Source organism: Muscardinus avellanarius (genome assembly GCF_963383645.1).
Source record: "Muscardinus avellanarius genome assembly, chromosome: 21".
Taxonomy (NCBI): domain Eukaryota; kingdom Metazoa; phylum Chordata; class Mammalia; order Rodentia; family Gliridae; genus Muscardinus; species Muscardinus avellanarius.
Window position 1 is genome coordinate 712,691 of NC_137807.1, and position 16,166 is coordinate 728,856.

Consider the following 16,166-nt stretch of genomic DNA (forward strand, 5'->3'; position numbering starts at 1 on the left):
CCAGGGGCATTTGACCTCCGAGCTACACCCTCTGTCCTATTTTTTATTCTTTTTAAGTGCCGCATAACTTTGTGTGGCTGGGGATCCCGTGTAGTACCTAGCGCTTGCTAACCTTGCACCGGCCCAGTGAGCCACACCGGCCTAAAGCTTTGCTTTCATAAGGATGTAACTATGGTAAAAACATGTTAATCTGAAAAGACGAGAATTGGTTGTTACTTATAATTTTCTTCTGGTAAAAAGATGCATTGAAATGATAAGAGACGTGCCCAAGTTGTGCTTTCTCCTCTCTGTGACTTCACACAGTACAAGAATTCAGACGTGTCGTGTTTTCTAGTCAGTGCCATTTCCCGCTCACAAAACCCACTTGGCACGTACGTGCTGCAGCGGAGGGACCGTCCTGCGCCGGGAGCTCTTCTTAACCTTTGCTGGTCTGGATATGTGGCCATTATCTTAATCCAATAATAGTTGTAATTGGATTTGGGGTCAGAGGAAACACTTGAGCTGGCCGGGTGCGCGCAGAATGTTATAAATGGAGACATAAGGCGATTGGAGCCCCCGAGCCCGCTGCGAGCCCGCCTGGCGCTCGGCCTGCCGCCCGGCCCGCTCCTCCGCCTGCGGACCTCCTGCCCTTCCGAGCCGCGGGATGCTCGGCTGCTCCTTGGACTTGTTACCATCTGCAGTTGTACTTTGGTGCCTAGAGTAGGATCAGTTCACCTGTGAGCTCTTCGGCCAGGAATGGTGATTTCTAAGATAGAGCCAGCAGTACACCTGTGAACCCCAGCCCACCCCCACCGTGTCAGTTCTCAGCACCTGGGCCACTTGACTCCTCGGAGAGCAGCCAGGAGCCCCGCTGGCCCCCAGGATGGGGATGCCGTGCACCCCGCACAATTCCACTCCCTTTCCTCCGCGGACCCCGCTGCGGACTCTAATGGCCCTGCTTCTAGCCTCGCCCTCTCCCTGCCTGATCTCTTACCTGCTCTAGGACTTTTTTCTTTTTCATGGTACTGGGTATAGAACTGGTCATCCTACCTCTTGAGCTAGAGCCCAGCCTACTTTATTATTTTATTTATTTATTTATTTATTTTTGGTGGTACTGGGGGGTGGAACCCAGAGGCTTTCTACCTCCGGGCTATACTCCCAGACCTATTTTATACTTTATTTGGAAACAGGGTCTCACTAAGTTGCTGAGAGCCTCACTAAGTAGCCGAGGCTGGCTTCGAACCTGTGTGATCCTCCTGTCTCAGCCTCCCAAGTGCGGGGATTACAAGTGTGCGCCAACACGCCCGGCTTATTTTTTTTTATTTATGTATGTATTATGTTTATTTATTTGCAGTACTGAGGATGGAACCAGGAGCATTCTACCGCCAAGCTACACCTGAAGCCTTATTTTATTTTATTTTTTGGTACTGTACTGGGTATAGAACCCAGGGGCATTCTACCTATGAGCTACACCCCCCAGCCCTTATTTTGGGGGGTGATGGTGGGGATGGGACGCAGGGGCATTCTACCTCCGAGCTATTTCTTATTCTTTATTTTGAGACAGGGTCTCACTGAGTTGTAGAAGGCCTCACTAAGTAGCTGAAGCTGGCCGCCAATCTGCGATCCTCTTGTCTCAGCCTCCTGAATGCTGGGGTTACAAGCATTTTAATCCGTAATAACCACGCCCGGCTGGTTATTCTGGCTTTAGCCCCATTCTGACCCCCGTGTGACTCTTGCCGTTCATAACTGTTCTTTGTACCGGTAGGTTACAGGTGTGTCCTGAGGCCTTTCCCCACGGCCTCATTGGGAAGGTGGTCTGCTCTCTGAGTCTCTGGTTCCCCTGCAGAGATGCGGCCAGTGGCATTCCCCTGCGACCTCTGCCAGGCAAAGGCCAGCAGGTGCCCGAAAGCTCACGCTCTATTTTGGGCAAGGCCTGATTAATGCTAAAGGGCTGCGTGAGGTCAGCGTCCAGCTGCTGCAGGTCACCTGGCGAGTGCTGGGCCCGGCTCACAGCAGTCTCAGATTCTAGAGGTTTTTCTCGGAAGGGCATTTGTAGATGAAACAAATTGTGTTTGAAGGTCCTTGTGACCGTTGGACCAGAGAAGGAGCAAGGGATCCTTCCCTCGGGCAGGCGGTGTGAAGAGAGGCATGGCTTCTGAGACGACGTTGCCAAGACTGATGGCGTTCCATGTCAACATACACCGTGTGCGGGGCTTCAATCATGGTGAAAATACAATTCCTCCACAGAGCTTCCTTACTAAGCTGCCGTAGAGTTCTTGGTACTTACCCCAGGTCCCCGCAGGCTGCCTGGTAAGCAGTAAAGGGCGATCCTTTTCCTGGCGGGGAGGTTTCTGACACCCCAGGTGCCGTCAGTGTCACGGACCCCAAATGTCTGCAGACCTCTCACCAGGGCTGGGAGCCAGACAGAAAACGGGGTCCCTCATGTCGGCTCCCACCCCACACTGCAGTTCAAAGGATCTTTTTTCTTCTTATTTAAAATTTTTTTTTTGGTAGTACTGGGGGTGGAACCCAGAGGCTTTCTACCTCCGGGCTATACTCCCAGACCTATTTTCTATTTTATTTGGAAACAGGGTCTCACTAAGTTGCCGAGAGCCTCACTCAGTAGCTGAGGCTGGCCTCGAGCCTGCGCGATCCTCCTGTCTCGGCCCCCCAGGCGCGGGGATGACGAGCGTGCCCACCACGCCCGGCTATCTTTTTTCTCCTTCACCTTTGTCATTTGTATTGTGGGAAGTTCAAAATTGCAGGTCAGAGTAGAGAGCTGAGTGTCTCTGCTCCGCAGGGGTCCGGTCCCGGCCTCCTGGTGGCCAGCTGGGTGGGACCCCCAGAGCGAGCCTGCCCCGCCGCGCCGGCAGCAGCAGCGAGCTCCTGGCCACCCGCGCTCTGCTCCTGCAGCCCGGGTTCCTCTTCCTGCGTGTGTGCCGCTCCTGTGATAGTGCCTGTACTAGACCTCCGTGGTCAGTTTCGTGTTAAGCCATTAACAAAGAAAGTACCAGATACATTCTTTGAAGAGGTATATATAAAAGCTGAAAGCCGGGCGTGGTGGGCACGCTTGTAATTCCAGCATCAGGGAGGCTGAGACCGGAGGATCGCGGTTCAAGGACAGCCTCAGCTACTTAGGCCCTTTGCAGGTCAGTGAGACCTTGTTTCAAAATAAAGAATAAGAAATAGGGCAGGGGTGTAGCTCAGGTAGAATGCCCTGGGTTCTATCCCCAGCATCACACAAAAAAATTGCCTGTACAAAAAAATGTAAATGTTCTGCCGGGCGTGGTGGCGCACGCTTGTAATCCCCGCGCTTGGGAGGCAGAGACAGGAGGATCGCGCAGGTTCGAAGCCAGCCGCGCGCGCTGGCTTAGGAGACCCTATTTCCAAATAAAAATGTAAAAATAGGTCTGGGAGTGTAGCCCGGAGGTAGAAGGGCTTCCAGGAACCCCAGTACCACCAAAAAAAAAAATAAATAAATAAAATAAAATAAAATAAAATAGGTCTGGGAGTGTAGCCCGGAGGTAGAAGGGCTTCCAGGAACCCCAGTACCACCAAAAAAAAAAAAAAGTAACTGTTCAGTCTCCCGCCTGGGGTGGGCATTGGATGGCTGGCTGGTTTGTTTTGGGGCTGGGGAGTCTGGGCCTTGCGTGTGCTCAGCTGAGCGCACATTGAGCCCCTGGGCTCGCGCGCCAGCTCTGACTAGCTGACTACCTCAGTGCCTCCAAAAACCAGTCTGCATTCTTACAAAACCGACAGCATCCGTAGCCCCACACTTCTGTACAACGATGGTCACTGTGCTGAAATCAAACTCGTAGCTAACAGGCAGTACCACCTGGCATGGAGGCGCACACCTGTCATCCCAGGACTCGGGAGGCTGAGACAGGAGGGTTGTAGGTTTGAGGACAGCCTCAGCAAGTAGTGAGACTGTCCGCAACCTAGCAAGACCCTGTTGCCAAATAAAAATAAAACAGCTGGGGATGTAGCTCATAGGTAGAATGCCCCGGGGCTTAATCCCCAATGACTGACACACACGCACACACACACACACACAGAGTTTATTCATCAATCCCGTGTTAGGAGGCGGCGGGATGGGGGTCCCGAGACGCTGATGACTGTTCCCCGCACGTCGTTCTTTAGGGGTTGCGGATGGTGTCGGCGGATGGCGAGACTACGGCGTCGACCCGTCTCAGTTCTCAGGGACTTTAATGAGAACGTGTGAGCGTCTCGTAAAGGAAGGAAGGTTCGTGCCGAGCAACCCCATCGGGATCCTCACCGCGAGCTACTGCGAGCTGCTGCAGAACAAGGTGCCCCTGCTCGGTGAGTGGGGCCTGTGTGCGCCTGTACTTTATTTTATTCTATTTTATTTTATTTTATTGGTGGTACTGGGGTTCCTGGAAGCCCTTCTACTACCTCCAGGCTACACTCCCAGACCCATTTTTTATGCTTTTTTATTTGGAAACAGGGTCTCTTAAGCCATCGCGGCTGGCTTCAAACGTGCTCCATCCTCCTGTCTCTGCCTCCCAAGTGCGTGCCACCACGCCCTACTCCTTTATTTTATTTTATTTTTCAATACTTGGATGGAACCCGGGGCATTCTACCTCCAAGCTGCACCCCCAGCCCTAATTTTATTTTATTGTTTTAAATATTTATTTATTTATTTATACTATTTATATATTTATTTTGGTGGTACTGGGGGTGGAACCCAGGGGCTTTTCCATCTCCGGGCTACACTCCCAGACCTATTTTCTACTTTATTTGGAAACAGGGTCTCACTAAGTTGCTGAGAGCCTCACTAAGTAGCTGAGGCTGGCTTTGAATCTGTGCGATCCTCCTGTCTCAGCCTCCCAAGCGCGGGGATTACAAGCGTGCGCCACCACGCCCGGCTTATATTCCCTTTTTAAAGAAGCCACTCAGCCGGGCGTGGTGGCACATGCCTGTAATTATAGTATTTGAGAGGCTGGGACAGGAGGATCACAGATTCGAGGATAGCCTTAACGTAGTGAGAAGCAACCTAGCGAGACCATGTTTCAAAAAAAGAAAGGGGTGGAGGTGTAGTTCATAGATAGAATGCCCTGGGTCCAATCCCCAGTATCTCATAAATAAATGAATTAGTTCAATAGAAAGGTGTTTTGTTAAAAGGGACCACTCAAAGCTGCTCACAGTACTTAGTGATGGACCCAACAGTCTCATTCCAAGTGTTTCATGTTTTGAAACACAAAACATTAAAGCTGCATTTTTCAAGAAGAAAGAAAAGCAGGAGGCTGTAAATTAGGATAGGGTGCTGCTGGGAGGAGGGAAGGGCGGGGCGCTCCTGCGGGGCTTGGGCGCGACCCCGGCAGATGGTCTGGCTGCTAACAGCAGAGGCGGCCATAACATAGTTTGGCCCGATTAGGGCCCTGTTACTCCTGTATTATAAAATTCAAAGCCAGATACCTGGCACTTGCTTGTCTGGTGTGTGGCTGAAGCTCCTTTGGCCAGGCTGCCCCATTGGCCTGTCAGACGGCTTCCTGGGGACTGACCCAGCCTCCTGAGGCCGAGTCACTGCCGCCTCTGCCTCTCTGGTCACTAGTCCTCCCTCTGGTCACTGTCCGCGGTCAGCAGCCCCCGCGCAGTGCAGCTGGGGCCCGCCACCACACTGCATTCGCCTTCCATTGATAAGCCTTCGTGGAAGGCTCTTTTAGCTGGGCGGCACACACCCGGAGTCCCAGGACTCGGGAGGCTGAGACAGGAGGATCGCAGGGTCAAGGCCAGCCTCAGCAACGTAGACTCTGTTTCAAAATAAAAAATAAAATAGGGCTGGGTTGTAGGTCATAGTCAAAAATGCCCCAGTACCACAAAAGAAAGAAAGAAGTGTGCATATATGATTATTATCTATACATATGTATATATATATAATCTTAAATAATGACAACTTTAGTTTTTTGGGGGGTTTTTTGTGTGTGTTTGTGTGTGTGTGTGTTACTGGGGATGGGACCCAGGGGCATTCTACTTCTGAGCTATACCCCCAGTGCTACATTTTAGTCTTTTTATTTATTTTTTTAATATTTATTTTGTGTGTGGTACTGGGTATGGAACCCTTCTACCTCCGGGTTATGCTCCCAGACCTATTTTATATTTTTATTTGGAAACAGGGTCTCTTAAGCCAGCGCGTCTGGCTTCGAACCTGTGCGATCCTCCTGTCTCGGCCTCCCAAGCGCGGGGATGACAAGCGTGCCCACCACGCCCGGCTTAGTCTTTTTATTTTTTGAAACAGCCTCACGAGTTGCGGAGGGCCTCGCTAAGTAGCTGGGGCTGTCCTCAACCATAGTCCTCCCGCCTCAGCTGCACTCCTCGGTGGCCACGGGCTCCGTGGCGTGGAAGGCCGTCCTTGCTTGCACCAGCGATCCCAGCACTCGGGAGGCTGAGGCAGGAGGAGCGCAGCTTCAAGGGCAGCTTCAAGGCCAGCCTCGGGGACTTGGTGAGGCCCACTTGGTGAGGCCCACCGCGACTTAATGAGACCCTGGTTGAACATAAAAGCCGGGGCCTGGGTATGGTCAGAGGTGGGGTGCCCGCGGGCGTGCTGGGGCAGTGAGACGGCTCTCCCCCAGGCAGCAGCACGGCCTGCATCGTGGTGCTGGACAGGACCAGCCGCCGCCTGCACACGGCCAACCTGGGCGACTCGGGCTTCCTGGTGGTGCGCGGCGGCGAGGTCGTGCACCGGTCGGACGAGCAGCAGCACTACTTCAACACTCCGTTCCAGCTGTCCATCGCGCCGCCGGAGGCCGAGGGCGCCGTCCTGAGCGACAGGTGAGCGAGGCCGCGGTGGGCGCCCTCCCGCTGCCCCCCGCCGCTGGGGCCCTTTCGCTGCTCCCCCCCCCCCCATCCTCTCCCAGTTTGTTTTAAATCGACAGCATTCTGAGACAGTAGGAAAATTTCCCCCTGGGGGATAGGGCTTGGACCCAGGGGCTGGCTGCCCATGAGCTCCACCCCAACCTTATTTTAGTTTTTCATTTGAAACAGGGTCCTGCTGAATTGCAGAGGGCCTCGCTAAGCTGCTGAGGCTGGGCTCGAACGTGGGAACCTCCTGTCTCAGCCTCCCAAGTACTGGCGTTAGAAGTGTGTGCCTCCATGCTCGGCTCAAGGGGGATTTTTTAAATTAGCCTTTATATAATTTATCTGAGATTGGAGTAAAACTAAGACAGTATCAGATTTCACTGTGTTGAGAATCTTTTAAGATCTGGCACAAACACCGTTGGCTGTTCCTGAACCTTCTGTAAAAATAGCAGCTTTCTAGCTGGTGCCGTTTTCTATGGCCTTTTCTCTAGTTACTAGCTCTTATTCAGCCAGATCTTATGTCCAGACCAAGGTGAAAATGATCGTTTCTGCCGTCTTTGAAGCTAGAATGGACATGTGACATAATTGGCTACTGGATGTTACCCACTTAAAAAGTCTTGGTGGAGAGGGCACAGGGGCACATGCTTGTAATCTGTTCTGGGGAGGCTGGGACACGAAGATTTAAGGTTTGAGGGCAGCCTTAGCAATTTGGCAGGGCCCTGTTTCAAACTAAAAAATAAAATAGGGCTGGCGGTGTGGCCCAAAGGTAGACCGCCCCTGGGTTCAGCCTCCAGTACCACAATACACAGTCTGTGGCCGGCTCCAAGCGAGAAGCGAGCGCCGCCTCTGGTGGGTGGACGCAGGTACTGTGATCCGAGGCTGTCCTGATTCTTCAGCGGCCGCGCCGTGGAGCGGGCAGAAGGCGCCGCCAAGCCCAGGCTCGGCCCGCCAGGTGCGGCGGCCCCAGCGTGTGACCGCACCGCTCGCTCCATCAAACGGGGCGGGCGTTAGAGAGGCCGGCCAATGGGAGCCGGGGTGTTAGAGACGCCGGCCAATGGGAGCCGGGGTGTTAGAGACGCCGGCCAATGGGAGCCGGGGTGTTAGCAGAGAGATCGGCCAATGGGAGCTGGGGTGTTAGCAGCGAGGCCGGCCAATGAGAGCCGGGGTGTTAGAGACGCCGGCCAATGGGAGCCGGGGTGTTAGCAGCGAGCCCGGCCAATGGGAGCCGGGGTGTTAGAGACGCCGGCCAATGGGAGCCGGTCTCCCTGGCCGGCGGCCCTGCCAGCCCGGCCACCGCGACACGGCCCACGGCAGGAGCCGGCTCCCTTTGAAGACTGAGCCATGAGTGTCTCGCGTGCCCTTATTCCACAGGAGTCGGCCTGGGTTGCGCGTGTGTGCGTGTGTGTGTGTGTGTGCGCGCGTGTGTGTGTGTGTGTGCGCGCGCACACGCTGCTCTCGGCCACGGGTCTCCTCACTTACTGGGCACTCTTGAACACTGGCCCCAGCATCGGCCTGAACACTTGGCAGGCCCCTATCCCAGCCTCGGAGATCCCAGTAGCGGCCTTGACTCATGGCAGGCTCCTATGCCATGCATTGGGCCTGGCACCAGCCCAATGTATATAGTAATTTGTGGGGATTTTGTAGCACTGGGGATGGAACCCAGGGGCATTCTACCTCTGAGCTACACCCCAGTCCCCTTTTATTTTTCTATTTGAAACAGGGCCTCGCTAAGTTGTGGAGGGCCTTGCTAAGTAGCTGAGGCTGACTTCAAACCTATGATCCTCTTTTTTCAGCCTCCTAATCACTGGGATTATAAACGACCGCCACCACGCCTGGGTTCATCTGGTTTTAGTGGGTTTTTTCTTTTTTTTTTCCTTCTGTGGTACTGGAGATTGAACCCAGGGGCATTCTACCTCCAAGCTACGCTCCCAGCCCTATTTTTTATTCTTTATTTTGAAACAGAGTCTCACTAAGTTGTGGAGGGCCTCACTAAGTAACTGAGGTTGGCCAAGAACCTGGATATTCCTGTCTCAGCCTCCCATGTCCTGGGATCACAAGCGTGCGCCACCACGCCCGGCTGAAGTGTTTTTTAAAAGCTAAACACACATGCACGCCGGGCATGGTGGTGCACGCTTGTAATCCCTGCGCTTGGGAGGCTGAGACAGGAGGATCACACCCTATTTCCAAATAAAATATAAAATAGGTCTGGGAGTATAGCTCAGCCCCTGGGTTCCATCCCCAGTCCACCCCCCCCCAAAAAAAAAGACAAAAACAGGCCGGCAACCCAGGTGTGGTGACACACTTGTCATCTCAGTACTTGGGAGGCAGACACTGGAGGATCCGATTGGGTTTGCAGACGGCCTCAGCTACTTAGACCCTCCACAACTTAGCGAGACCCTGTTTCCAAATAAAGAATAAAAAGTAGGGCTGGGGGTGTAGCTGGGAAGTAGAATGCCCCTGGGTTCAATCCTCAGAATTGCAAAAACACCCAAGCACGCTTGTCATCCCCGCACTTGGGAGGCTGAGACAGGAGGATCGCGCAGGTTCGAAGCCAGCCTCAGCTACTGAGTGAGGCTCTCGGCAACTTAGTGAGACCCTGTTTCCAAGTAAAGTATAAAATCAGTCTGGGAGGATATCTGGGAAGTAAAAAAGCCCCTGGGTTCCACCCCCAGTACTACCAAAAAAAAAATTGCAAAAGACTAAACATAAAAAAGCACGTCTCTGCAGGGCTGCTGACCCGCCCCTGTCCCCGCAGCCCCGACGCTGCCGACAGCACTTCTTTCGACGTCCAGTTAGGAGACATTATCCTGACGGCAACCGACGGCCTCTTCGACAACATGCCTGACTACATGATCCTTCAGGAGCTGAAAAAGTTAAAGGTAATGACACCAGGCGGCCCGGGCGCCAGGGCCCCGCCCGGCAGCGGAGCGCTTCCGCCTCTTTCCGTTTTTGCGGACGGCAGGAAAGTACTAGTTCTCGTGTTCCAGTGAACGATGAGACTTAAAGTGCAGGTGTCGGCGAGGAGCCCGTGGGGAGGAGAGGCTCCCCAGCCCCGGGGCGGGTGGCCCGCCTCTCCTCTGTGCTCACCGCCGCTCCTGCTCGTGCTTTTCTCTTACACTGCGCGGCAGGCGCTGGGGCTGGAGCGGCAGCTCGCCATGGCGCCCGTGGGAGCCTCAGTGCCTCCGGCCACCCTCCAGCCCCCGGGTTGTGGGAGCACTGGCTGCGGAGTCCCGGTCCTCTGCCCCGAGTCCTGACCTCTGCCCACCATGACTCTGGGCAGTGTCTTCGAGTGTGGAATCAGCAGTTTCCTCACCGATGAACTGGGGTGACGAAGGCCCGTCTGGCAGGGGCGGCAGGGGTGGAGGAGTCCTTAGTACCCTGCGCTCTGTCGCTCGGTCTTGGGGCGCTGTGGCGGGCGAGCACTGCGTGCGGTGTCAGCGGGGAGCAGAGCCTGCAGCCCGAGGAGGAGCAGGTAACAGAACGGGAGGCTGAGACTGGAGGACCGCAGGTTCAAGGCCAGTCCCAGCAAGTAGGAGGCTCCAGCAACCCAGTGAGACCCTGCTTCCAAATAAGAAATAAAGGCAGGCTGAGGCGTAGCTCGGGGGTAGGATGCCTCCGGGCTCCATCCCCGGGCCGAGAAGCAAGTAGCAGGTGTGCGGAGGGGCCGTGGGGAGGCGCCGCGCTAGGCCACGGCGGCCGCTGAGGTCTCCCCGTCCTTTCCCCTAGAATTCAAATTACGAGAGCATCCAGCAGACGGCTCGGAGCATCGCCGAGCAAGCCCACGAGCTGGCCTATGACCCCAATTACATGTCCCCTTTCGCACAGTTTGCCTGCGACAACGGGCTGCACGTGAGAGGTAAGCCGCCGAAGGGGCGGCCGGGCACACCCTCCTCGCCCGGGCCGCCTGCAGAGGGAGGCCGGGCCGCCGAAGAGAGCCCTTCTCTGCCGCGGGAGCCGGGGCGCCACGCTGGTGCTGCCATCCGGGGCTTGGTGGGTTCTAGCGATGAAAAAGAGCCTTTCTTCTGTGAAAACAGGCCAGGGCTCGTGCCACGGCGTTTGGTCGATGAGAAGCCGAGGCTAATCCTAGTTTCAACACCGGCATGTTCGTCCAAATGAGGATTGTGGTGGATGCACGCAGCTTTCTTTTCTTTGCTTTGTTCTTCTCAATCCCGGGGATGGAACCCAGGGGCATTCTACCTCCGCGCTCCACCCCAGCCCTTTTCTTTAGTCTTTTCATTTCTTGAGACGGCCCCGCTGAGATGCGGAGAGGCTCACTAAGGAGCTGAGGCTGGCCACACCGCGATCCTCCTGTCTCAGCCTCCCGAGTGCTGGGGTCCGAGCTGCGCCACCAGGCCTGACCTTGGGGCCGTATCGACGAGCCACACTGGCCTGAAACAAAAGTATTTGCCTGTCGTTTTTTGTAGGCTACGTCTGTGGCTGGCTTTTCCTTTTAAAGCCACCGGCGGGTTTGGGTTTCTTGTAGGCGGGAAGCCAGACGACATCACCGTCCTCCTGTCCATCGTGGCCGAGTACACAGACTGACCGCCGGGCGGCGGCGCCTGCCTTCCTGCCGCCCGTCGTCCTGCCTCTGTGCCGATCCTGCGGGCGGGACCTGGTTCCTTTGCCGCCGGGCCTGCGGAGTGCCGAGGCGCGAGGCCGGCCTTCCTGCCTCCGGGCTCTCCCGGCCAGCCGCTTCTCGAAGGCCACCGCTTTCCAAAGCAGTTGAGGAATGGGAGTGAGTAACGCTGGTAAAGCGAACGCGGGACACCGGGACACCGAGCCGAGGGATTTCCGGCGGCGAACAGGACGCGCGGTGCTGACGCCGGGAGCGCGGGCCGCGCAGGCCGGGCCGCCCGCAGCGGATCTTGGCATCATGAGCTCCTGTTTTCCGGGAGCTTAGATTTCTGCTCTCAAACTGCTCTGGGTCGTGAAATCTTGGTCCCAGGAGCTTTTTGTTACAATTGGAAGAAAAATAATTTCAGTTCTATGGATGCAAATATTTTGTGCTTTAAAAAACAACGATGCTTAATTGTGTCCCCGTGATAAAAGTTTGGGCAGTTTACTGACTGGTCCGGATCCCAGGGCTGGTAGCCTGAGGTACAGGAGGGGTGGCGAGAGAGGCTCCTTACCAGAATTTTTTAATGGAAATACCCGAGATTGTTAAGACTCCTCAGAGCCTAGAAACAACGTCACAGCCGCAGTTTCCCCCCGTCTGAAGGCCGGTTGAGCTGGATGGCCGGCGGGGTGGTCGCTGGCTTGGGGTCGCTGCCCCAGCGCCCTCTGCCCGTCCGTAGGAGCCTGGCTTCATAAAGCATGCGCCAGCCACCGCCACCAGGAACGCTGGTGATCGGTGCCCCGACAGGCAGGGGGCGTCTGAGTCAAGCTTAATGTTTACAGTTTCCGAATAGCCATTTTGCAGTGTATAATTTCCTTATAAAACTGCCCTGCATTCGGTTTCCCATTACCCGCAAGCTCCAACTTATCTTTAAGGTTTGTGTACAAGGTGACTGCTGTAAAGATATATATATTTTTGGGGTCAGTTTTTTTTCCTTCATTAACTTGGTGGTAGAAAAAAATATATATATATATATACTTAGAAATCCTTAAATTAAAGCCATGTTTTATATATGCGTCAGGTCACGTCGGTGTATAGACAAGAATGCAGTGAAAGCTGGCGAGAGGCTGGCTGAGGAGAGCGCAGGCGATCTCACCGAAGGAGACGCCGACTCCCTGGCTCACTGCATTCAGACTTCTTTGAGGGTACCTCAACTTGTTTGAAAAGATTTTGTCTTGTGAATTTGTACTGTACATTTGAGTAACTGTGGAGCTTTTGTCTTATTTAAATTGTTTAACATGTACCATGTACATGTCATTACTCTATTTCAGTGCGTCATGCTTGTAACAGGCATTTCCTTTATAATAAGAATGAGTTATTCATTTGTAAGCCGTCGGTAATTTATCTACTATTCCTCAATTGGCATCATGTTAGGTATCTATTTTGAATCACTGATTACATGTCAAAAATGCCTTAAGTACCCTAACTTCACAGAGGCGGAGTTCCTTGGTCGAGGAGGGCCGAGGCTGAGCCCTCCGCACGGGCACGCACGCGGCAAGCAGGCGGGGGGTTTATTTTGCACAAACCATTTGCAGTCTCTTTGTGTTGAAGAAGTGAAGTCGCATCCAGAAGGGGTTTGTCAGAGGATCATGTTTCCAAGGGGACCGGTGACTGGACTTTCGCGGTTGAGTTTGGTTATTTGCAGGCAGAGGTGCGGCGCCCGTGACCTGCACGGGCCGCGCGTTCATTTCCCAGCCCGACTCGGCGCCCGTGAGAGCGGCCGGGGAGCCCTCGGCCTTCCCCTGCGCTCACCAACCCACAACAGGCTGGAAGTCCCGTCAGCCGAGCTGGACGCAGCTCACTCACTCACTCGACTTCTTTCTTTTGAGTAATGATGGCTGGAAACCCACAAGGTGATGGCTCCCGTGATGCTGGAAATAGGGGAGCGAGAACTGAGTGTCGCAGCAGGCGCCCGGGCGGCGTGGCAGGCAGGAGGGATTCCTGGGGAGCCGGGTCTCCCCTCGCAGCGCTGTGCCGGACCCGCCGCCGGTCTCCAGTGGAGCCGCACCTCACGCTCACTCACCTCTTGAAATGGACTTTTTAACAAAAGAGAAAAATTTGGACCTCTAACTTACAAGCAGCAAGTCGTCTCTCCCTCTCTGGACGCACCAAAGACCAGAAAGTTTATAGCTTTCCCATCTCTGTTTATAAAGCAATACTGTATTATAAAAATCAATATTTTTATCACATGCTTGAAACTTTTATTTTGTTCTGTTTTAAAATGTGCACTCAAAACATATCAGAACCTTATTTCTTCCTATGAACTTAAGCTGCCTGCGCACAAAAAGAAATATTTTTCTTTTCTTTTTTTCTTTTTTTTTAAACCAAATGGAGATAAGCAGATGAGCGCTCTTAAAAACTGGAAGGAGCGAGGAGACAAACCCAAGTTCCTCGTCCCGAATGCCTGCTCGCTTGACACGCCAACGGGTACTCACAAAACAATCCATTCCAGCTGTGCGCATCTGGGGTCAGGCTGTGTCTAGACCAGAGACCTGGGCCGCACGTTGCATGACGGGAGGGCAGCACCCCCGTCATGCAGGAGCGAGAGTAGGCCGGGGACGGACGGACGGACGGAAGCCACCTTCAGTGCCACCAGCCTCCTCTGCCAGGTCCCACGGCCAGACTCGCCGGAGGTTGCTCCGGTAGCCGGGGCCGACTGCTCGCTCTGTGGAGGTTTGCGGTACCCTGTCACCGACGCCACCTATCTTTGAGAGAAGTTTCTCTGGAAACTGAATCATGTGTGCATTTGACAAATTTTATAATACCAGGATAAAGTGAAGTCTGCTTATAAAACAAAATATGAAGCAGAAAACATTTTGACACTATTTTGTTAAAAAAAAAAAAAGTAAGCCGGGCCTGGTGGTGCACGCTTGTAATCCCAGGATTCGGGAGGCTGAGACAGGAAGATTGAGGTTCGTGGACAGCCTCAGCTACTTAGGCCCTTTGCAACTCAGTGAGACCCTGTTTAAAAATAAAGAATAAATAATAGGGCAGGAGGTGTAGCTTGGAGGTAGAATGCCCCTGGGTTCCATCCCTAGTATTGCAAAAAAAAAAAAAAAATTTCGTTCCAACATTGAACTTCTCGACTAAAAATGTTAAAATTTCACTGTTAGCAGGTAGTTTGTGGAAAGATGGCTAAATAAAGAAGCAAAATTCGAATCTGTGTATACTAATAAGCTGCTTTTTTTTTCTGTTGAGACTATCATTATTTGTCTTATGTGAGAGGCAATTATTACCTGAATTGGATGTCTGAAATATAACTTATGCAGGAATAGTTCTGTAAATACATTTAAATACACTGTAAAGATATTTAATAAATATAGTATTTATACTAAGCCGGGCCCTGCTCTTGTGTGGGATGGTGACTGAGCGGGCCACAGGCCGGCGCCCCCGGCGGCCCCACCGCGCGCCTGCTGTCCCGTTCACCTTCCGCCCCAGCCGCAGGCTCTTCCCCGCGGTTCACTGCGGCGGAGGACTAGAGTTGACTGTTAACGGGCATCACACAGTCTTCCCAGCCGAGGCTTCGCACCTTCCCAGCGGAACGGCCCGGGACCGCTGTAAGAATCCGGGGCATCTGAACCTAGGGCTTGGTGTTGAAAATCTGAAACACAGAGTGCTTACAGCTGAGCAGTGTAACTGTGTGTGTGTGAGTGTGTGGAGTGTGGCACTGGGGGTTGAACCCAAGGGCCTCCTGTCTCTGAGCTACACCTCCAGCTCTTTTATTTATTTTTATTTTGTGGTACTGAGGATGGAACCCAGCGGCATTCTACCCCCAAGTTACACCCCCAGCCCTATTTTTTATTCTTTATTTTGAAACAGGGTCTCGCTGGGTTTTAAGTGGCATTGTGACTGTCTGCAAACTGTGGTCCTCTTCTTTGAGCCTCCCAAATGCTGGGATTACAAGTGTGTGCCGTCACACCCGGCTTCTCTCTCTCTTCTTTCTTTATGTGTTTTGTGGTACTGGGGATTGAACCCAGAAGCATTCTACCTTTACGTTATACTCCCAGCCCTATTTCTTTTATTCTTTATTTAGAAACAGGGCCTCACTAAGTACCTGAGGCTGTCTGCGAACTGCGATCCTCCTGTCTCAAGTACTGAGATTACAATGTGCTCCACCACGCCCAACTTTTTATTTATTTTTATATTTTGAAACAGGGTCTCTTAAGCCAGCAAGCCTGGCTTCGAACCTGCGCGATCCTCCCGTCTTTGCCTCCCAAGCACGGGGTGTACAAGCGTGCCCACCATGCCCGGCTCTTTTTTTATTTTGACACAGGGTCTTGCTACGTTGCCAAGGTTGCCCTCAAACCTGTGATTGTCCTGTCTCAGCCTCCAAGTCCATTTTGTGGTATGGGGGATGGAACCAGAGGCATCTCGCCTCTGAGCTATACTCCCTCCCTTCTTTTATTTCTTATTTTGAAACAGGGTCTCACTCGGTAGCTGAGAGTCTCACTACATTGATGAAGCTATCCTCAAACTTAAGATCCTTCTGTCTACCTTCCAAGTCCTGGGATTACAGGTGTGCGCCGCCACGCCCGCTCAGTATCACTCTTTACAAACCAGGCTGCCGCAGAAGACGATGCCTGCACAGCTAAGCCCCACCTGCCTCGGACTGAACCAGATGCTGGGTCCACAGCAAGGAGGCCCACGGGCCCACCCCCGGGTATGACAGCCTGTCGACACCTGCACTCATTAGGACTCTGAATTCAGTGTGAATCAGCAGTGTAGGCAGAAGACACACAAGTCTTCAGCCCGCAGT

At 53.5% G+C, this 16,166-nt stretch overlaps 1 protein-coding gene across 1 annotated transcript in view; it reads left to right on the top strand.

The window, feature by feature from the left end:
* The window catches only part of PPTC7 (protein phosphatase targeting COQ7), a gene marked incomplete at both ends in the record, with an annotated part of 28,297 nt that extends 16,960 nt beyond the window's left edge, over positions 1–11,337 (top strand). The window contains 5 exons of the mRNA XM_080717356.1: positions 4,120–4,303; positions 6,574–6,768; positions 9,551–9,674; positions 10,522–10,651; positions 11,279–11,337. Of these exons, the coding sequence (XP_080573482.1) occupies positions 4,120–4,303; positions 6,574–6,768; positions 9,551–9,674; positions 10,522–10,651; positions 11,279–11,337 (692 nt within the window). The remainder of the gene's footprint in view (positions 1–4,119; positions 4,304–6,573; positions 6,769–9,550; positions 9,675–10,521; positions 10,652–11,278) is intronic.
* Between the last annotated feature and the right edge of the window lie 4,829 nt (positions 11,338–16,166).